Raw genomic sequence first — 23,703 nt, forward strand, 5'->3', positions numbered from 1 at the left:
CAAGCTGGATTTAGAAAAGGCAGAGGAACCAGAGATCAAATTGCTAACATCTGTTGGATCACAGCAAAAGCAAGGGAATTCCAAAAAAACCCATCTACTTCTGCTTCATTGACCATGCTGAAGTCTTTGCCTGTGTCGATCACAACAAACTGTGGAAAATTCTTAGAGAGATGGGAATACCCAACTATTTTACCTGCCTTCTGAGAAACCTGTGTGCAGGACAAGAAGCAACAGTTAGTATTATACATGGAACAATCGACTGGTTCAAAATTGGGAAAAGAGTAACTTAAGGCTATATGTTGTCACCCTGCTTATTTAACTTATATGCACAGTACATCATGCTAGGCTAGATGAATCACAAGTGGAATCAAGATTGCCAGGAGATATCAATAATTTCAGATATGCAGATGATACCACTTTAATGGCAGAAAGCAAAGAGGAACTACAGAGTCTCTAGATGAAGGTGAAAGAGGACAGTGAAAAAGCTAGCTTAAAACTCAACATTCAAAAAACTAAGATCATGGCATCTGGTCCCATCACTTTGTGGCAAATAGATGGGGACAAAGTGGAAACAGTATCAGATTTTATTTTCTTGGGCCCCAAAATCCTGTGGTTGATGACTGCAGCCATGAAATTAAAAGACATTTGCTTCTTAGAAGAAAGCTATGACAAACCTAGACAGTGTTTGCCAACAAAGGTCCATATAGTCAAAGCTATGGTTTTTCCAGTTGTCATGTATGGATATAAGAGTTGGACCATAAAGAAGGCTGAGCACTGAAGAATTGATGCTTTTGAAGTGTGGTGCTGGAGAAGACTCTTGAGAGTCCCCTGGATAGCAAGGAGATCCAGTCAATCCTAAAGGAAATCAACCTTGAATATTTATTGGAAGGACTGATGCTGAAACTGAAGCTCTAATACTTTGGCCACCTGATCGGAAGCAGTTCATGGGGTCATAGAGAGTGGAACACAACTTGGCAACTGAACAACAACAACAATGGGATTAACAGATACACATGCTATTATATATAAAGTAGATAAACAAAGATTCACTGTATAGCATGGAAAACTGTATTCAATGTCTTGTAATAAACTATCATGGAAAAAAAATTTTTTTAATAAAAAATCTGAATCACTTTGCTGTACACCTGAAATTAACAAGATTGTAAATCAGCTATTCTTTAGTAAAACATACAGTCAGTTGCTACCTAGGGAATATGAAAAAAAAAAAAGAAAAAGCAAACTCCAACATTATTACTTCTTATTTGTTTAGAACAGAAAGGAATAGTTTCCAGCTGCTGCATTTCTGAACCTTTTATAAAATTTTCTTTGAAGTCTTCTCTATTGTGAGATGCTTGCATATTAAGCCTATAAATGTCAGACAGACTAATAATGATCGATGGTGACAGTAACTCTCAGTTGTATGTTAAAGGTACACAACTAGTGTTAGGAGACCTGGTGTTTACTTATTTGTGTTAATCTGTGCTATTTTTGTGTGCTTGTCAAAGATCCACTATTTCCGTGTAATTGCTACTCTGCGTCTCCCTTCCTTCTATGGACTATAATGTAGACATGGTAATTTCAGGTTACCTTTGTTCACAGTGGAAAGAAGGTAAAATTTCCAAGGAATTGTACGTTAAAAGCAAATTTATTTATTTGTAATTGAGACTTTGAGTCTCTAAATATTAACTAAGATAAATATAAAGCCTGTACAATATTCAAACCTAATTAGTTATTTGCCATAAAATAACGAGCACTTTATCCTTTTACATTCCTTAGATTTAATTTTACCTCTGTCATCTCCTTTACATTAAAACTTTATTGTCTAAAGAACAGTCTGAGTGGGAAAGTGATAGGGGACAAAACACAGATCATGAGAATGGGCTAACATAGAAGCTACAAATCTGGAACGGAATATTGTGTTCTTCCCGTCTGAGTGGGGGTCTCTGGCTCGATATAGGACATACTAGGTGTTTCCATTTAACATGGGGAAGTGGGGGCAAAGCTCATGCCATGAGATCTTCAAAATGAAAGAGTCGGACACGACTGAGTGACTGAACTGAACTGAACATTTTTCTCAGAACAGCTATGCAGGGTGATTAGATGGAGAAGGAAGATGAGGATCTTCCAGTAATGGCCTTGAGTCTCTCAGGAGTAGCACTCCGATTCCATATCAAAGTTACTGTCGCCAGAGAGGCCACCAACCCAGAGGAGGGGAGTTTCCCTTGAGTGAGGTTCTAGAAAGGACTCCCTGAGACCTCTCATGGTTCTTCTGATATCACAGCTGAGATGCACCAGTCATGCAGCTCTGGGAATTATGAATTATTTTTACTCTGGGAAGAATCACACATTAACCCATTTAATTTGTTTTGAGTCAATCATACTGATAGCATTCCACATCCAGGCCTATCAAAAGCTACAGACTGACCAAGAAATGCAAACAAAAGATATTGAGACTGTGAATGCAGAGTCAGCCAATCAATCTTTCTTGGTCAAAGGTCCTGTGGGCAATATGGGAAGAATTCTGGCCATGTATAAGCAGTGGATCTTCCGACTCATGAATGTTTTGGCCATGTCACGTATTTTAGCTTCCTCTGGTTCATGTTCTTTACCACAGTCTAACCTTTGGTTTGGCTATTTTCAGTCAAGAGCTAGCCTGAAGCCAGATCATGGTGATCTGGTATCTAAGTGTCCCTCCTGAACTATGCCTTCTGCCCACATGTCAAGTGCAGCCCTGTGTGTAGCTCTGGAGAAGCTCACGAGCATGTGGAAGCTCCAGCCAGCCCCAGCCACCAAGAGATGGAGAGCCCACTGCCTGTGTGATTTGTTACAGATGGCTGTGCCCCTCTTCGCAGAGTTAGCGGGAGCTCCGCTGAGTCAGAGTTTCAAAAACAATGACAAGCTCAACTGAGCAAGGACCTAGACTCAGAACAGATGTTTCCAAGTTTTAACAAAACAAAATCTCAGCAGGTTTTAATATAATTCAAACAGTAGTCAGTCAAAGATTTTGGCACACAAAGCAGGTTGGTGGCTCTCTTCCCCTCACTTGTTCTAGTAGACCGTAGCCCTGGGATTCACTGAAATGAGCTCATTGTTCTCTGCTGAGACAGAAAGCCCTTCTTGCTATTAAAAGTCCAGTGAAGGGGGAATGTTAGTGTTTAATGGGCACAGAGTTTTCAGTTGGGGAAGATAAAAGTTCTGGAGATGGATGGTGTGATGGCTGCACAACAATGCCAAGGACCATAATGCAGCAGCCCTGTCACCTAGAAATGGCCAATTTTACGTATGCTTTGCCACAATAAAAAAAAAAAAAAAAAAAAAAAAAAACTTTAGTGAAAACTGCAGGCATGCAGGTTTTGGGAGTGGGAAAATAGAGTTTTCAGTATTGAACATGGAAGAACCGTTCTTTTTTCTCTCTCAAGACCTTTTCTTTCTGAGATACATCAGGGAGTTCAGAATAGAGAACTGAAAGCAGAACTGGGGACCTAAAAAATAAGAAAAATTCTAAATAATCCAAATGAATAAAGCTTTCTTAATTAAATAGTAGCGACAAGGTTTTCTAAGAGTGAAAAACAGGGAAGTAATTTAACTTCCCAAACCAACAAAAAGCCATCCAAAGCACCCATGTTCACTAAACTAGGTGAACTGGTTTAGGATCTATTTTGATGAAGCAGTTTACCTTGGGAAGATAGTTATCAAGTAAGATCCAGGATATCTGAAAGGGAATAAGTCATATTTGAAAATTGAAAAAGGGTACTCAAGACTGAAAATATCTGTATAATGGATCTGAAACCACATGAAGAATTGGTGTCACACACTACCCTCATTAAAGAGCTGCATCAAGTTTAGGATTTATTTTTCAACTCTTTAGCCCACTGACAGCACTTCAATCCCTTGTCTGAACTGTGAAGGAATGGATTGTTTGATATACAGCCTATAAACTGCTGTGGTGAATGAGGCTTCTCCAGGCAAAGTGATATCAAGCCAATGGCATGAGGAACTAGAGTACAGCTCCTTTGGGCCTCAAGAGGGAACAGAATTATGTCCAATTACAAGGTCTACATTGGGGCAGGAGGGAGTGGTATGTTCGAGCCTAGATTAATTAAGACAGGAACTATTTTTATTCTCAAGTCCCACAAACACAACTGGATAAAACTCAGAGCACAGACAAGCAGCCCTGGCAGGGAAATGCACTTCTAGAAGCAAAGACTGAAGTAGCTCCTTTGCAATTAGAGGCCTAAAGGCCAGAAGCATAGAGGCACCTTTTCTGATTAAAACAAGCAAGAAAGTACTTTTTGAGGGTAGGGAGGGGGAAACTGTGAAGGTGTTCAGGGACGGCATGCAGAGGGAATCAAGGTTCATGCATTTACTATATTCATGTATCTATAGACAATTCTTTATCAAAAAGGCGGGGGGGGGCAGTTCATAAGGATACTTATACAGAATAAAGTAAAAGTCAAAGGGATATATTTCTCAATTTGAATAATTCTTTAGTCTGACTCAGAGCAGAGACTCTGACTCTGAATAAAAAATCACTATGAGAAATGTAGACAATCTTTTATCTATACCTGAAAATACAAAATTAAAATGTTCTCAAAGAATTTTGAAATTCCTAGAAAACACATCTGTAGGATTTTAGGCATTGTCTGTAGCTCCAAGTCTGAAGAACACTTCTCTAGTCTAAGACTTTGCAGCTAGTGGTCCTAATCTAAATATTAAAAAATAGCTGCCTGGGGGCCTGGTTCATAAAAAATTCATATGATAAATTTCTCTTTTGGATAAAGTAGCAATTCCATTTCAGTATTTTAAATGCCTGGCCCATGGTAGGTGCTTATTATAAGTTTATTAAAGGACCCACACACCTATGGTCAAATTAATCTTTGACAAAAGAGGCAAGGATATACAAGAAAAAGACAGTCTCTTCAGTAAGGGGTGTTAGGAAAGTTGGACAGCTTCATGTAAATCAGTGGAGTTAGGACACACCCTCTCACCATACACAAAAATAAACTCAAGATGGCTTAAAGACATAAATATAAGACATGATACCATAAAACTCTTAGGAGAGAACATAGGCAAAATATTCTCTGATGTAAATCTTACCAATATTTTCTAAGGCCCTTCTCCCAAGGCAATAGATATAAAAGCAGAAATTAAAGGAGCTAATTAAACTTGCAAGCTTTTGCATGGCAAAGGAAAACATACACAGGGAAAAAAAAAAAAAGACAACCCATGGACTGGGAGAAAATATTTGTAAACAACATGACCAACAAGAGGTTAATTTCCAAAATATACAAACAGTTCATAGAGTTCGACAACAATAAAAACAAACATCCCAATTGAAAAATGGGCAGAAGACCTAATAGGCATTTCTTTAAAGAAGATATACAGATGACCCGTAGGCACATGAAAAGATGCTCAACCATCAGTAATTATTAGAGAAATGCAAATCAAAACCACAATGATGTACTACCTCACACCAGTCAGAATGTCCATCATTAAAACATTTACAAATAACAAATGCTGTAGAGGTTGTGGAGAAAAGGGAACCCTCCTACACTGTTGGTGGGAATGTAAGTTAGTACAGCCACTATGGAACAGTATGGAAGTCCCTTAAAAAACTAAAAACAGAGCTACCACATGATCCAGCAATCCCACTTGTGGGCATATATTCAGACAAAACTATAATGTAAAAAGATACATGCAACCCCTATGTTCATAACAGCACTATTCACAATAGCCAAGACATAGAAACAACCTAAAGTATCTGTCAACAAATGAATAAAGAAGATGTGGTACATATATACAGTGGAATACTACTCTGCCACAAAAAAATAAAATACTGCCATATGCAGCAGTGTAGATGGGATGATCATACTAAGTGAAATAAGTCAGAAAGGCAAATACCATATGATATCACTTATATGTAGAATCCACCATAGGACACAAATGAATTTTATAAAACAGAAATGGATTCACTGACATAGAGAAGTGACCTGAGGTTGCCAAGGGGCCAAGCAGGGGAGGCATGAAGTGTGAGTTTTGGATTAGCAGATGGAAACTATTGTATATAGAATGGATAACAACAAAGTCCTACTGTAGAACACAGGGAACTATTAATATATTCAATATCCTATGATAAGCCATAATGAAGAAGAATGTATAAAAAAAAAGAATGTGTATGAATAACAGAATCACCTTACTGTACAGCAGAAATTAGGGCAACATGTAAATCAACTATACTTCAATAAAAAATTTTAAAAATTTATTAAAGGAATAAACTAATGAGTCCATACTAATGCATTTCACTCTAAGACTTCTGATAGGCTGTGTGTGTGAGTGCTGAAGTTTTTTCCTGCTGTTCCTCCCTTGTCTTTGACCTGGGAAGAAATGGCCAAACCAACAGTTCAAACCAATTGCCAGCAGATTAGAGCCCCTGATGAAGAGCGGCTAGAGGTAGAGGATGCATACACAGAAGACACGTCATATCCTCTGTGAACAGACGCAAACTAGGAGAACCTTTCAGAAAGACTCGATAGCTAATACTGTAGGTAACTTACAATGAAATTACAACTTCCAACCCCCTTTTCAGGAGAAACAGGAGATGGAACGCAATTTATAAATAAAAATTTTGAACTAAATAAACCAATTCTTAATTACAGATAAAACATTAAGAAACCCAGAGGATGGACAGGTGTCCCCTAAGGATGTGGACCAATTTGTGACATGCTGGCCAGCATGGCTCATAGATGAACTCAGATCTTTTTATCACTGGTGGCTCCCTTTTTCTGGCAACAAAGATATTTTCCTGGGGAACTGTGCCTGTGTTAAAAAAAAAAACCCTTGCTACTTGATTTTCCACTGTGTCTGTTACCTTGTGACACACTTATATTCAAAACTATTAAAGAGTTAAAGCAAAAATTGTTAGAAATCTACCTATCTATCTAGTACCTGAATTTTGGATTAATTTCTAGAAGATGAATTATATTTCTCTCAGGCCTATTTCTTCAATTGATTAAAATTAAACAACATCAGAAACTAACCCTTAATATTTTGTGAATGAGAACATGAGGATCCCCAAACAAAAGGCTGAATGTCCTAGTCTGTATCCAAACTCCAGAGCTGAACATACGCTTCGCTGTGAGACTGGGAAATAGCTGTGAGGCTAACTTTCCCCACTATTCTAATGTTAGCTCAGCTGTTAAAGGCCTCAGAGAAGGGGCTAGGTAGATGTTCTTAGCCCCTGGAACTGTGCTTTCAGTGAGGCTTGGATCCGTGCACGTTCTAGATAAACTTTTTGGCTCTTGATACACACAAGGTACAATTATTTAAAAGGAGGGAAGAGAACAAAAATAATGGAAGTTAGTTAAGAATGCAAATTCACTTATTGTAATTTTCCTGCAACCAGTAAAACAGGACCTTCAAATTATTTATTCGTTCATTTTTCAATAGATATTACGGGTGTGTAACTACAAAGGGGTGAGGGTGGGGGAGGAAATGGAAGGAGAGAAGAAAGACACTCACCTAGTTCGGGTGCTTTGCTTAGCACAAATGCGTAAGCCCAGAATTTGCTGACAGGTCCATTGTAAAAACCCTGGTCACAAACTGAATGCTTCAGGCCTTTGGTCATCACAGTGTACACCATATAAGCACCAGTTCGAAGAGCACCGAATATACTTCACAACGAAAAGAGAAAAGAAACAATATTCAGGAAAACAATTTCACGTCTGACATTAACCATTAGTAGAAGACTGCCATTGGCAGGAATAGGCAGAACTGCATCACTATCATTTGCATTTACCCAGAAGCATTTAAAAATGTTTTGTTAACAAGAGCAAGAAAACTACTCAGAGCTTTATTCTGAAGGCCATGCCACTTACTCTTCATCCATGTTCCAAAAAGAGGTCAAGGGAAAGGGGACTAGATCCAGGGCAGGATCTCAAGAACTCCAATTACCATAGTGTTTCAACTTGAGAACTACCCCTTGGGGATGAGAGGGAGTTGGCTGAAAACTTTTGGAATTATGTCAGTTCTGTCCTTTGTCCAATCATTCTCCAAATCCCCTGCCTCTGTTCCCTTGAATCGCTCTAATCCATTTTGTTCTCACAGAAGCCAGAGGAAGAAGGCTTAGCTCTACTGTCAACCCTGAAGCCCATCCAGGTTCACTCCCTTGAGCTCCCATAACTAGGCCCTGACACTCCGTTAACACTGTTCTGCAGTGTCCTGTAACGTATTTGCCTCTGCATAGCCACAGGTGCTCCAAGTGCTGAAAAAGTGAGATCGTTGGTTGAGAAGTAAACTTACATATGGACTTGTTATCACAGAACTGCTAAAGAAACAGGAGAGGTCTGGAGTGTGTTGAGCTCAGTGATGTAAGTGAAGAATGAAAGGACTTGTCAGCTGGAACACACAGCCCCCATCATGGTGTGAAGCCCATCGACATGTGTCCCAGAGTTCACAAGCCACGTGCATGCGTGAAAGGAGAGCTGACTGATCACGGGAGAGACGTGTTTGCCCATCTTTTATTGTGGCAGCATTCCCTTTTTAGGTTCTAAAGTCAGTTAGCATAGAAAACAAACTTATGGTTACCAAAGGGGAAAGGGGGTTGGGGGAGGGATAAATTAGGAATTTAGGATTAGCTGACACACACACTACTATATAAAAAATAGATAAATAACAAGGTCCTACTGTATAGCACAGGGAACTATATTCAATATCTTATAATAAACCATAATGGAAAATATGAAAAAGAACTACACACACACACATACATACATATGTATGTATAACTGAATCACTTTAGCATTTAAAATGTCTTCAGCGTCACTTGACTAAGTCATCCCACTGCTGCTGCTGCTGCTAAGTCGCTTCAGTCGTGTCCGACCCTGCGCGACCCCATAGACGGCAGCCCACTAGGCTCCCCCGTCCCTGGGATTCTCCAGGCAAGAACACTGGAGTGGGTTGCCATTTCCTTCTCCAATGCATGAAAGTGAAAAGTGAAAGTGAAGTCGCTCGGTCATGTCCGACTGTTAGCGACCCCATAGACTGCAGCCCACCAGGCTCTGCCGTCGATGGGATTTTCCAGGCAAGAGTACTGGAGTGGGGTGCCATTGCCTTCTCTGGTCATCCCACTAGGCTACCCCATTCACAAACATGCATCCACTAGCGAGAACTGAAGGCCGGCTTTGCATAGAATAGAGGTTATGAAGTTGAATTCTTGGCAACTGCCTATTAAGTGAGGACTCTATAAGCAGCTTTTCTAATAACATATGGCCTACCTTAAACAGAGTTCCTCTTTTCAACATACAAAACCATTCTGCACAGGATTACTGGTATGATTTTACAGTTGTAGATCCCTGTTTAAGCCAGTGTCTTCCTGCTGAACACACAATGTAACCCCCAACTCCTAAACAGAAACGGCAAGACTCTGGATGGCTCCTCCTTCTTCACCCCTGCCTCCTGCCATGCTCTTCCTGCTCCTGTGAGCCAATCACTCCAGCACGTTCTGATCCTTTCAGTTTTCTGCTTTAGGACCCGTGCATATGATACTTCCCCTTCTTGGGGAGCTTTTTTCCTGTTTACTTGAAGGCTGCTCTTCGCGGTCTCTTATCTCAAAGAAATGTCCCCTCCTGCTGGAATGACCTAAAAGCCTTTAGAGTCAATAAACTTGCCCTGATTTGAGAACGGGGAGTTGGATTTCATTGGTACTGTCAAATAATGGAGAATTTTCTGTCTTAACCTGAATTGATTTTTCATGTTTTGTCTTTATTCCACCAGACGATGGCTAAATTTCATAGGAAAAGTAGCCACTGTCACCAAATTATTACCAAATTGGGGACTGGTTTGCTGCTGTGGAAGGTACTATGCAAAAATGGATATGGCACTTCCACTGAGCATACAGAGAGACATTCTGGTTGTCTATCCAGGGGCCAAGTCCCTTCCTTCTTCTCCATGTGAAAAGAGCCCTGATTTTGTCCAGGTTCTCCCAAACCACGATTGCCTCCAGGAAAGTGATCTTATCTTCAATTTAGGAGTAAATCCTAATTACCTAAGCAAGTATTAGTAATCCCACTTCCCTTTCTCACTGACTTGTTAGGATGGATAATGACCCAATTCTAATCAATATGATGTGAGGAGAGAGCGGTGAGGGGCCTTCTGGGGAAAGTTTTCCTTGCTCATTACCACATACTACTTGGAAGAGCAGCAGACATCTTGCCACCAGGAGGGAGCTCCCTTGAGGATAAAGTTCAGTCAGAGAAGATCACAAAGTATTCCTCCAAGGTGTGACTGACCTGCTGAATGCACCAATCTTTCAGTGACTTTACCATGAGACTTCTTGGTTTGGGGATAGAGCTTCCTTACTGTATAAGCCATTTGGAGTTTTGCTTTTTATTATTTAGACCTCAGAGCATCCTACTTTCAGGAAACTTCTGAACACTGGTTAACATTTTGTGGCTATCAAATATGTCTTGGTCACAGATACTGCTGGTGAACCACCTACTGTATTAGTTAGCTGGCTTTCATAGACAGATACGTCAGTGGGAGATACATTAGTGATTTCTATACCAGTTGAAAGCAAAGAAACACACACACGACACACTTTCAAGATGTATCAGTCCCTGCTCCTGAGGCCCCAGATCTGTGACTTTTCTGAACAATCAGCACGTTGTAGAGACCATGTCTTTCCCTCTGAGCCCCTCGCAGCATACCTAGGAAGCAGAGCCCTTTCTCCACCACGTTTTGCTGCTAGACTATGTGCTTCAGACGTGATCATAGTAGATCCAGGGAAAGGAGTTTTGGAGTAATGACTTTTTTATCTTCCTGAGTTTCAAAACTCACTGTAGTTTAACTATACCCCATACTCTAAGCATTGGCTTAGCTATTAATTCTTTCATTTGTTAAATACTCATTGGCAATGTTCCAGGTGCTAAGGTGACAAGAATTGGTACACCAACACTGGCTGCTGCTGCTGCTGCTAGTAGTCCTGGAAGAGGAGGTGGTATTTGAGTTAGGGTTAAATAGGTATCCAGATTCTGAGGGGAGGGCACGAAGGGGAGGTCATTTCAGAGCACTGCAGAATTGAAAGTTTAGGTCTCACAGTGACCCACGATATTACTGGCAACAAGTCTATAGCTCATCTTATTGTCCCATATCTGGACATGCGCCTCCCCCCCTAAGCTCTGAACAATAAGGCTGACTAAAAACAGAGGACAGTGCATTTTTCAGGGAAACCCTCAGTGCCAGCCATCGGGTGCATGTGTCTGAGGGCAAAGGCGCTTTGTTGTGATGTGACAATGCCACTGCCGGGGAACCGTCAGGGAGCTGCTTGGCCACTGGGATGATTGTTATTTGTGGGAAACCAGACCTCTGCCCCTGGCATATCTCAGCCACTGTGTGCTTTGGAACCAGGCAGCTTTCTGTTATAACTGGGCACAGGGTTCTTAGACTCTGAGACTTCACCAACACGTACTTTAAGGGAGGAGGCTTTTTCTCCTCCATAATTTACATCATCTTGATGTGACGCAAGAGACCAATATACAGCTTATGTCTGGCTATTCCCAGTCCTTACTCATACTCATGGCAGACAGTACTCACCAATTTTGACACACTTTCCAGGCCACATGCCTGGACCACTGTTAGCCAAGACCGATAGATTAGAGTTGCAAATTCCAATCACAGTGCTTTCATTAGTTTCATGACTGGACAAATTACTTAACCTCTCTCAGTCTTTATTCATCTGAATTAATACTTAATTTGTAAATTAGTTCTATAAATTTTATAGGACAGTATAAGTAAGATATTTAGTTAGCACACAGCCTCTCGTATGTAGGTGTTGAATAAATTATTATACTATTATTATTTTATTACTATTTATTGTTATCACTGCTGCTTTACTTAGTCTGTCCTTCAGTGTTGAAAATCACTTTTAACTTTCTCCAGTTAAGGCTAAATATCCTTAATTGAAATTATCCTATTTGAAAGTCAAGGAAATTGATAAATGGAGAATTTGATTGGCACTGATGATTTCATGTTATTATGTGTTTTATTCTTAAGTGTTATGAGCATTTTCCAACAGGAAGAAGAGATTGTTGGTATAGAAAAGCTCCTGGTTCATGTGAAATTTATCTTTCGATCAGATGATAAAGATTCTAAATCTAGGCCTTCAAAGAGGCTAAGAGTATGGGCCATTGTATTTAATGGGAGCATGTGACTACATATATCATCACACCCTTTTCCCAGCTGTAAAGTCACACCAGCATCCTTTTTTTTTTTTTAAAGAAATACATCATTTTTCTTGCCTGAGTCTAGTTTTGATTATAACAGTTAATGGAAGAGGGGAGAGCTCAGTGGAGGACATGGTAGATGTTCCTCTCCTGCTTCAGCTACTGGGTCCTATTAGACACAATGCAGGAAGGAGATCGGGAAGAAACCACAGCCCTGATTAACCAAGGTGCTTCTTCTCAATCAGATGTTCTAGATTTCTGGCCCAGAAGAAGCCTGTTTCATCATCATTACCATTTGCCACAGCATGTACTCAAGGAGGTACCAAGAATGCCCACTGGACTCCTACTGTGACACCCCAGGGATGGAGATGGCAAACTTCTATTTTGTACTGTACACATATTTCTGCATTGCCTGACTACTGGGAAGCAAGCTGGTATTAGACAATTTAAAAAATATATTTTTAAATAGGCACCTACTTGCAAGTGATACACTGAATAATCACAATGGTGCTAGCTTGCAACTTCTTAGTATGAGACTGAGATGAAATATTACTCCCTGACCTGCCCATGCATGACGCACTGGCATTGGTGAAGAAAGACTACCCATTTATTGAATCAACATCTATTCATTAACATCCATCAAGTATCAGATATCATAATCCACTGGGGCAGGGAGAGACTCTCTACAGCTCATTATAGGTGGTAATAGACATGTAAATAAACAAATATATATATTATATAAACAAATTTCAAATTCTGACAGAAACAACTCATGCTATAAACACTGAGGTCCCTTCCAAAAAAGCTTGAGCAATATGGCTAATCTTTCAAACCCAAGCTGTGATCATGAGGTCTGACTGTATTTAGTTGAGAAAAAGTTGAATAACTGTATTCTAATCTTCCAATTTTAGTGCCTTCTGGAAGTCAAAGTGGAATATCTCAGTAATGACTATAAGAATTCCAGAATTCTACCCTGAGAATAAAGAGCCTTGGGTATAAATCATCAATAATACTTTCAATTATTTCTGCATGAACACTAAGAGTTGATAATACCACTTTTGCATTGCTTCCTTCTTGGCCCTCAACTTAAATGTTAGGTATTTAGGGATCAAAACAAGGTTTCTCAAGGATTTTTCATTCTACAGGGCCAACCACCCTGGCCTCCCTTCCTCCGCCCCCCATCCCTGCTAACTCAATACCCAAAGGTGCAATCCCTTCCAGTATTGAGCAACAAAAATGTTTCATTACTCTTGTATCTTGTAATCAGAAAAAAAAAATACTTACGAGATCTTATCAGTTGTCACTGACTATGCCAAAGCCTTTGACGGTGTGGAACACAATAAACTGTGGAAAATTCTGAAAGAGATGGGAATACCAGACCACCTTACCTGTCTCTTGAGAAACCTGTATGCAGGTCAGGAAGCAACAGTTAGAACTGGACATGGAACAACAGATTGGTTCCAAATAGGAAAAGGAGTACGTCAAGGCTGTATATTGTCACCTTGCTTATTTAACTTATATGCAGAGTACATCATGAGAAACGCTGGGCTGGAAGAAACACAAGCTGGAATCAAGATTGCCAGGAGAAATATCAATAACCTCAGATATGCAGATGACACCACCCTTACGGCAGAAAGTGAAGAAGAACTAAAGAGTCTCTTGATGAAAGTGAAAGAGGAGAGTGAAAAAGTTGGCTTAAAGCTCAACGTTCAGAAAACTAAGATCATGGCATCTGGTCCCATCACTTCATAGGAAATAGATGGGGAAACAGTGGAAACAGTGTCAGACTTTATTTTTTTGGGCTTCAAAATCACTGCTGATGGTGATTGCAACCATGAAATTAAAAGACGGTTACTCCTTGGAAGGAAAGTTATGACCAACCTAGATAGCATATTTAAAAGCAGAGACATTACTTTGCCAACAAAGGTCTGTCTAGTCAAGGCTATGGTTTTTCCACTGGTCATGTATGGATGTGAGAGTTGGACGGTGAAGAAAGCTGAGCGCCGAAGAATTGATGCTTTTGAACTGTGGTGTTGGAGAAGACTCTTCAGAGTCCCTTGGACTGCAAGGAGATCTAACCAGTCCATCCTAAAGGAGATCAGTCCTGGGTGTTCATTGGAAGGACTCATGTTGAAGCTGAAACTCCAATACTTTGGCCACCTCATGTGAAGAATTGACTCATTGGAAAAGACCCTATTGCTGGGAAGGATTGGGGGCAGGAGGAGAAGGGGATGACAGAGGATGAGATGGTTGGATGGCATCACCAATTCGATGGACATGGGTTTGGGTAAACTCCAGGAGTTGGTGATGGACAGGGAGGCCTGGCGTGCTGCAATTCATGGGCTCACAAAGAGTCGGACACGACTGAGCGACTGAACTGAACTGAACTGATCAGTTGTCAAAAAAATGGGGATGGCTGATCTAACGGTAGCAATTTTTTGTAAACATGGGAGATGCCACTGATTTCCCTGATAACAAACTTTAACTGCCATTAGACTGTCCTAGACTCTGACAGTTTCCAGAATAGGAAGAATACTCAGTGACCCCCGAATACGTTAAAGCAAATCAATGAGAACCAAAATATTATTACAGTGCTTGTGACAGGGAATGAAGGCATCTCCACATCCGTATCTTGTCTCTATTGACAACCCACCTTTCCACACTTGAGGACACGTATCTGTAATAGAGAATGTCTCCTTTTGTTTGGTCTAGACTGCTCCTTGCTACAAACACATTTTCCAATAATAATATAACAAGTCAAAGTCTGAAGCTTTTTTTTTTGTCCAATAAACAGGCAGTAAAATAGGGATGTATTGGATTGGCCAAAAAATTCATATTTTTCTGTACGATACTATGGAAAAAACAGAATGAACTTTTTGGCCAACCCCACACATCGTAGTTTTTAAAAATTTATTTTCTCTACTCCTCTTTCATTAACAATTCAGAGTGCACAATTTCACTTTTTACTGAGTGGTCATTTCTAGCTGTGACTGATTGATCTTGACTTGGATATTTAGTTGTATATCTCCATTAGAAAGTTTGAAGTTTCTTGTGGATCAAGAAAGGTGACGTTAAAATTGCATAATATAACGAATATATATATATTTCTTCTTGAAAAAGAAATGCAAGAAGGCAAAGTAGTTGTCTGAGGAGACTTTAAAAATAGCTGAGAAAAGAAGAGAAGTAAAAGGCAAAGGAGAAAGGAAAAGATATTCCCAACTGAATGCACAGTTCCAGAGAATAGCAAGGAGAGAAAAGAAAAACTTCTGAAGCAAACAGTGCAAAGAAATAGGGTAAAACAACAGAATGGGAAAGACTTGTGATCTCTTCAAGAAAATTAGAGATACCAAGGGAAAGATTCATGCAAAGATGGGCTCAATAAAGGACAAAAATGTCAAGGACCTAACAGAAGCAGAAGATATTACGAAGACATGGCAAGAATACACAGAACTGTACAAAAAAGCTCTTAATGACCCAGATAACCATGATGGTGTGGTCACTCACCAAGAGCCAGACATCCTGGAGTGCGAAGTCAAGTGAGCCTTAGGAAGTATCACTACGAACAAAGCTAGTGGAAGTGATGTAATTTCAGCTGAGCTATATCAAATCCTAAAAGATGATGTTGTTAAAGTGCTGCACTCAATATGCAAGTAAATATGCAACTGAACAACCTATATATATTCACCAAAATTGAAAATATACACATCTTTTGAAACCTAGCCATTTGGGACAATATGCGTGGACCTTGAAGGGGTTATTAAGGTAAGTGAAAAAAGTCAGACTGACAAATTCCATATTGTTTCACTCACATGTAGAATATAAGAAAACCAATAAACTAACAGCAAAATAAATGAATAAACCAAACCAAACAAAACAGAAAACACGTAGATGCAGAAGAGATAGTATTGATTACCAGGGAGCAAAATGGGTAAAGGGGATCTACTCTATGGTAACAGATACTAGAATTTTGCTGGTGAGCAAGCTGTAAGGTAGACAGAAGTAAAAATGTTATGTATTGGGCTGGCCAAAAGGTTCATTTAGGTTTTTCTGTAACACCCTGTGGAATAATCCAAATGAATTTTTGGCCAACCCGGTACCCATGGGCTTCCCTGGTGGCTCAGATGGTAAAGAATATGCTTGCTATGCAGGAGACTCAGGTTCAATCCCTGCATCAGGAAGATCCCCTGGAGAAGGGAATGGCAACCACTCTGGCATTCTTGCCTGGAGAATCTCATGGACAGAAGAGCCTAGTGGGCTACAGTCCATGGGGTAGCAAAGAGTCAGACACGACTGAGAAACCAACAACTTTCGATACACATAAAACTTGTAAAATATTATGAGCCAATGTTACTGCAATTTAAAAAATTGATTAAAAAAAAAGATGGCTAAGACATAATCATCTCAATATAACTGACATGAAATGATTAATTACAGTGAAAACAATATAGCAATAAAATATACCAGGTACATTTGCCTTGGGTGTTGACATAGAAAAGCTCCAGGATATGTGGTGATTAAGTGAAAAATATAAGGACCCAAACATTCTATAGTATAATCCAGGTTATACATTTAAAAGGTTATACATACATAGACTGTGAGTTGTAAAAATATATATGAAGGTAAACCACATGAAACCAGCTTCAGTTCTGGCTGACAAGGGCTTAACTAGATGGTGGCATAGTATTTCACATTTAAAGAACTTTATTGAGTCCCTACATTATGAAATTTGATTTTCACAACAACTTCATGTGGTACCACTGTGGCGTGGTATGTAACCTTCATGGTTACATAGACAAAGAGAGAAATAGGCATGGAGAAGGCAGGGGCCTGGCCTGAGATTACAGTTACGAAGTAGCAGAATCTTCTGACTATAGCTCCAGTCCTTTGCCCTTTACCCAGACCTGACCCTGAACTTGCCAGTAGGCTTTCATTTAGTATAGTGATTCTCAAGTTGACTGGACTTTACAATCACCAAGATGCATGCTAAAACAATTCTAATACCCAGGACCCATCTCATACCAATTCACTTGGCATCTTGGATGTGGAAGCACCTAGGAGTGCTGGCTCTGAATTAGGGATGTCCTAGAGACTTCACCCTGCAGACTGCCTTCCACTCCCTACTTCATGAACCTTTGGATGAAGCCGTCCAGGTAACTGATGTAGACAGATGCCTATCTCTGCATCACTGCTGTCCTAGGTGAGAGCCCTTCTCCCTGAATTTCACCACTGATGGGATGCCATCTAACTCATTCCTGAGCAAAGGGAGACTTGCTCATGACTAAGGTTTATTAACTTTCACCAACACATGGAAAGAACAATGTGCTGATTCCTGGACTTTTAAGATGGGAACAATGAGATAAAGTCTTACCATTAGTGATCTTAATTAAGTATGGCAGAAAATTAAAGAAAGAGACTTGAATGAACTAAAAAGAACCTGAAAATAAATATGGGCATAGTAGAAATTAATGTTGAAGCAAAAAACTCACCAGAATTACAAAAGTGGTTAAATATCTTGTTTCTACAGAAAGCTTTGTTTCTTTGAGAAAACTCTTAATCTCTTTTGGAATATTCCCAAATTACTAGGACAATGATAACTCCAGTGCCAAGACAAATAGCAGTGACCCATTAATTCCACTGCACAGTCTTAACTAGGGTTCGCAACTGCAAGAAGAAACCAAATTTCTTTTTTTCCACCTGAGAGATGATTAATGAAAATTTCACTGGGAGAGTACTTGAATAATGATATATAACATTATTTGTATAAATGGTCTCTCCCCTGACCCAAAAACTGAAACAAAAAAGAAAGAAAGTGAGGAAAGAAGAGAAAAGTAACTATGATGCTCAGCTTTCCACACCTTAAAACTGGGGACTAGGAATGTCTTTTAGGATTTGAGCCCTAAACTTACGTGAGATCATGTTTTACCCATAAGAAAGGGAGGAGGCGTAAGCCATAAGTTTCTGCTCTCTGTGTGCCCAATTCCTTTTGTCGGGCTGTTCTAAAAATCCATTAGATAAATGGATGCATGAAATGAAAAAGAATTGCAACAAGGCAAAATGGTTGCAAGGAGGCCTGACAAATAGCTGAGAGAAGGAGAGAAGCTAAAGGCAAAGGAGAAAAGGAAAGATACATCCATTTGAAAGCAGAGTTCCAAAGAATAACAAAGAGAGATAAGAAAGACTTCTTAAGCAAACAATGCAAAGAAATATAGAAAACAACAGAATGGGAAAGACTAGAGATCTCTTCAAGAAAATTAGAGATACCAAGGGAAAGTTTCATGCAAAGATGGGCTCAATAAAAGATAGAAATAGCAAGGACCTAACAGAAGAAGCAGAGATTAAGAAGAGGTGGAAATAATACACAAAAGAACTGTACAAAAAAGGTCTTAATGACCTGTATAACCATGATGGTGTGGTCACTCACTGGGAGTGTGAAGTCAAGCGGGGCTTAGGAAGCATTACTACAAACAAAGCTAGTGGAGGTGATAGAATTCCAGTTGAGCTATTTCAAATCCTAAAAAATGATGCTGTTAAAGTGCTGCTCTCAATATGCCAGCAAATCTGGAAAACTTAGCAATGGCCACAGGACTAGAAAGGGTCAGTTTTCATTCCAATCCAATCCCAAAGAGAGGCAATGTCAAAGAATGCTCAAGCTACCAGACAATTGCACTCATTTCAATGCTAGGAAGGTAATGCTCAAAACACTTCAAGCTAGGCTTCAACAGTACGTGAACCGAGAAATTCCAGATGTACAAGCTAGATTTATAAAAGGCAGAGGAACCAGAGATCAAATTGCCAACATCCTCCAGAGAAATCTGTATGCGGGTCAGTATGGAATAGTTAGAACCAGACATGGAACAACAGACTGGTTCCAAATTGCACGGTCACAGCCAATATCAACACCAGAGTTAAGAGACTGCCTGATAAATGACTCAGCACTTGCTGCTATAAATTGAATCCATTTATCACTGAAGGTGAAGAATCAGTGATGAGTGGCTGAAGGAAAGAAAGAGAGATAAACATCAGTACAAATGTCTTGGGATAGGAATGCTACGAAGCATGAGAGGAAGAAGATGAAATCAGAACGCTTCTCTATAATATACTATATATAACTATATGTTATAGGATGTATCAAGTTTTCACTCTTGTTGTTCAGTTGCTAAGTCATGTCCCATTCTTTGGGACCCCACGAACTGCAGCAGGCCAGGCTTCCCTGTCCTTCACCATCCCCCAGAATTTGCTCAAACTCATATCCATTGGATTGGTGATACCATCCAACCGTCTCATCCTCTGTCATCCCCTTCTCCTCTTGCCTTCAATCTTTCCCAGCATCGAGGTCTTTTCCAATGAGTCAGCTGTTTGCATCAGGTGGCCAAAGTATTAGAGCTTCAGCATCAATCCTTCCAATGAATATTCAGGATGGATTTCCTTCAGGATTGACTAGTTTGATCTCTTTGCTGTCCAAGGAAGAGTATTCTCCAGCACCACAATTTGGAAGTATCATTTCTTCAGTGCTCAGCCTTCTTTATGGTCCTCATTATAGAATCGTAATGAACTCGACCATTATCCACAAACCCTCTTAGCAGCTTCATAGAAATTTCAGATTAAGGAAACCATTGGCATTGTTACATGTAAATATCAGAGTTCATAATCCTTACTTGAATACTGAGACAAGAATCTGACACTCAATGTAAGTAAAATCATTGCATATATATCCCTTTACAAAATTTTAATTTTATCAGATTGTTTCTACCTAGGTTTAGTCAGAGAAGGCAATGGCACCCCACTCCAGTGCTCTTGCCTGGAAAATCCCATGGACGGAGGAACCTGGTAGGCTACAGTCTATGGGGTCGCTAAGAGTCGGACACGACTGAGCGACTTCACTTTCACTTTTCCCTTTCACGCACTGGAGAAGGAAATGGCAACCCACGCCAGTGTTCTTGCCTGAAGAATCCCAGGGACGGCAGAGCCTGGTGGGCTGCCGTCTATGGGGTCGCGCAGAGTCGGACACGACTGAAGCGACTTAGCAGCAGCAGCAGTAGGTTTATCATCTAAAAATACTACTACCTTTTTATTCCTCACAGTGTGAAAGTTCCTCTGATCTGCTGACAAACACATAACATCGGTAGGAAAAAAAAATGTTCCTGGAGATTTAATCCATCCAGGCAGCTGATTTATTGCAAAAGAAGAAACAACTAACTAATTCTCCCATTAGACTTGCTAAAGCTACAAGTAAGGGACAATATCAATGGTTGGAGAGAATGGGGAGCAACTGGAATTTTCACATGCTGTTGGTGAGAATTTAAATTGGTATAAACTCTCTGGAAAACATTTAAGCCAAACCTTCTGACTGAGCAATTCCTCTCATAAGTAAAAACCGAGCAGAAACACCAACATAGTACACACTAAAGGGCAGCTATTCAAATGTTCACAACAGCATTATTCATAATATCTACACAGTAAAAACCAAATGTCAACCTGCCATAGGGTAAAATAAATGAATAATAAATGAAGTACTAGAGAGTAATAAGAACAAAGCAACAACTTCTACATGCAAAACATGGCTGATTCTCACAAATGTAATGAATGAAAGAATCAGGACACACAAGGATATACATTGTGTGATCCTGTTCATATGAAGTTCAAATACAGGCAAAGTCAGATTGGTAGTTACTTTGGGAGAGATAACAGTTGGGAAGGGGCACAGAGGGAAGCTTCCGAGGTGCTGGTAACATTCTATACTTTGACTGGGGTGGGGATCACACAAGTGAGTTCACTTTGCTAAAAAAAAATCATTGCATTCTACATTAATTATTTGTGCATTTTTCTGAATATATATGAATATCTCCAACAAAAAGGTTTACAGAAAAAAAAAAAAAGTGACATGTGAACTGATGAAAAGGAGCCACCGTGGCCAAGACCTGGAGAAGAACACGACAGGGACAGACGACAGCAGAGCAGGAGTGAGCTGTGTGTGCTTGTGATGCAAGGCTGGGAGGTGACAGAGGCAGGAGGGAAATGCGCTTCAACAGGTGGACAGGGCCCAGCACTGGTGGGGCCTTTGAGGGTTTCATATGTCACAGTGATAGTAATATTAAAAATTAACAATAAACGTCATAAAATGTACTTCATCCTAACTGCACTGCATAGACATTGATGGATTTTAAGCAAGGGAGTGACACAATGTTGATTTATGTTTTTAATGATCACTCAGACCACTGTGTGAAGAATAGTCTATAATACAAAGACAACTACAATAATTAATGTAACATTAATAGCTAATCATAGGGACTTCCCTGGTAGTCCAGTGGTTAAGATTCCACCTTGCAATACAGGGTACTCGGGTTCGATCCCTGATTGGGTAGCTAAGATCCCACATGTCTCAAAGAAACTAAGCCTGCAGGCTACAACTAGGGAGTCCGTGAGCCCCAGTCGTATCACAAAAGATCCATCGTGACTCAACGAAGATCCTGTGTGTTGCAGCTAGGACCTGACACAGCCAGATAAATAAATAAATAAAATTAAAAAAAATAGATAATCATATAATTAAGACTAATGTGTAATTATGAATAATATTAAATGATAATTTATCATTATATAAGAAATCCACCAGGGAGAACATTTAAAAGGACATTATATCTCTATTTCCAAATGAGAGAGGTGGTCACAGCAGGCATGAACAGAAAGCAGCAGACAAATCTGTATACCTGAGAGGACACCCTGGAATACTGAGAGTGGGGCCAAATCACAAGGAGGAAGACTAAGATTTCTGGCCTGATGAACAAGAACGGATAATGATGCCAGGTACTTAGCTAGAGAGGCCTCGACCTAATAATTAACTTATCTGCATGTTAATTAAGTCATAGTGGGGCATGGGCAGAGGGGAAATCCAGACCTCTGTTTAGGGACATGAGACATGAGATGCCTACCATATGCACATCTTAGTGAAGATGAAGTAGCTTTAGATGAAGGGAAGTTTGTAGTTTAGGGAAGAGATCAGGGCTGGACACTTCCATATAAGAGTCATCTGATATTTAAACATGGGCTGAATAAGGTGAGATCCCTTAGGGAGAGAACTGAAATAGAGGGCAAGAGAGCACCTAACTGAGCCCTAGGACACTTTGACTTCTAGAGGTCAGAGCAGAGGGGTGCAATGGAGCACTACTGCAGAGGGAGTGAGGAAGCTGCTGGAAGGTCCACTAGAGCTGTCACCTGAGCAGAGAGCTGCCCAATGAGGGTGAAGTCAAAGCTTACTCCCTCCATTGAGCCTCATAAATAGGAGGTAATCAGGCCACCCTGACTGCAAAGTTTGATAAGCTTTATTAAAAAGATAAATAATTACAGCATATAGACTTTAGAAAATTCAGAAAATAGAGAGGAAAAGAACAATCATGATCCTATAAACATAACACAATGGTTATAATTTTTATTCCTTCCAATCTTGTTCACTTTCCATTCAAGGTTGAGCTTCAAGTACCTAAGCAGAGCAGCCTACCTAAGTACATTTCCAACTTATCATCAGCAATTTCCCAAGTTGCTACCCAGTCTTCCTGAACCCCCTATTTAATATCTGCCTCATGATTCCACCGGATGTTTGCACTGTAACTTACCACTCCCTTCTTTCTTTCTTTCTCTATTGCTTATTTAAGTGCCAATAATGCTGCCATAAACATCATTATACAGGAAGCCTCTCCTTGTTTGACTTTATTTCCTTGCAATATATTCCCCACGGTGAAATTTTGAGTTAAGGGACTGGCTGTGAACATTTTCCATTAAACAGGTTCAGGTAGTGTTGAGTTTGAGGCCAGATGGGGCAGCCAAGAGAGAAAATGCAGACCGATAATGGAACAGGACCTCAAGACTTGGCAAATCATGTGTGCATGTTGAGCGGAGGGAGGAGGGGTGGAGAAACCAGGATTAGGGAGAGACTTCCCTCACAGGAAATCATAGTGGAGGGCTGAGACACTGTTGGGGCGGCTGGCTTTGCCTCCCCTGGCTCTGCCAAGATGGCTTTTGGTCGACCAGGAAGCTGATCGTGATACAACGCACCTGAGTGAAAAGTTACCAAAACACACTGTTATCTCAGGTGAAAGCACCTAGTGAATACTCCATGGTGCTGGAGAAAGTCTATAGAAAGGCAGAGGCACAGTAAGAAATGCATGAGTAAGGATCAAGTGTGCTGGAGTTGGCAGTCAGTCTGTCACCTCTGCAGGGCAGCTCACCACACACCGAACATCTTCTGCAAGTCTTTTGCTGTTCTGTTGCCAGTTTGTGTGTAGGTCTACGTGTGTGTGTAGGAGGGAGTTATCTAGATTTGGAGTTAGGGGATAGAGTGATGTCTCAAGGACATATGAGAGCCCTGAAATTACACAGACATTTTAACGACAGTAAACCATGGAGGTCGATAAAAATGCAGATTTCCAAGCTCTACCACCAGAGGCTCCAATTTTATAGCTTTGGAGGAAGACCCAGAACTGGGAATTTTTAA

At 40.2% G+C, this 23,703-nt stretch overlaps 1 protein-coding gene across 4 annotated transcripts in view; it reads right to left on the reverse strand.

Annotated features, from left to right (window-relative positions):
• ELOVL6 (ELOVL fatty acid elongase 6) overlaps nucleotides 1-23,703 on the reverse strand; it is a 140,063-nt gene that overhangs the window by 8,577 nt on the left and 107,783 nt on the right. For all 4 annotated transcript variants that reach the window (XM_081561829.1, XM_081561762.1, XM_081561676.1 and 1 more), the window contains one exon: nucleotides 7,519-7,670. In XM_081561829.1, coding sequence (XP_081417955.1) covers nucleotides 7,519-7,670 — 152 coding nt within the window. The remainder of the gene's footprint in view (nucleotides 1-7,518; nucleotides 7,671-23,703) is intronic.

Source organism: Giraffa tippelskirchi, chromosome 1, assembly GCF_054371585.1.
Source record: "Giraffa tippelskirchi isolate mGirTip1 chromosome 1, T2T-mGirTip1v1.2.pri, whole genome shotgun sequence".
In the NCBI taxonomy this organism is placed as follows: Eukaryota; Metazoa; Chordata; class Mammalia; order Artiodactyla; family Giraffidae; genus Giraffa; species Giraffa tippelskirchi.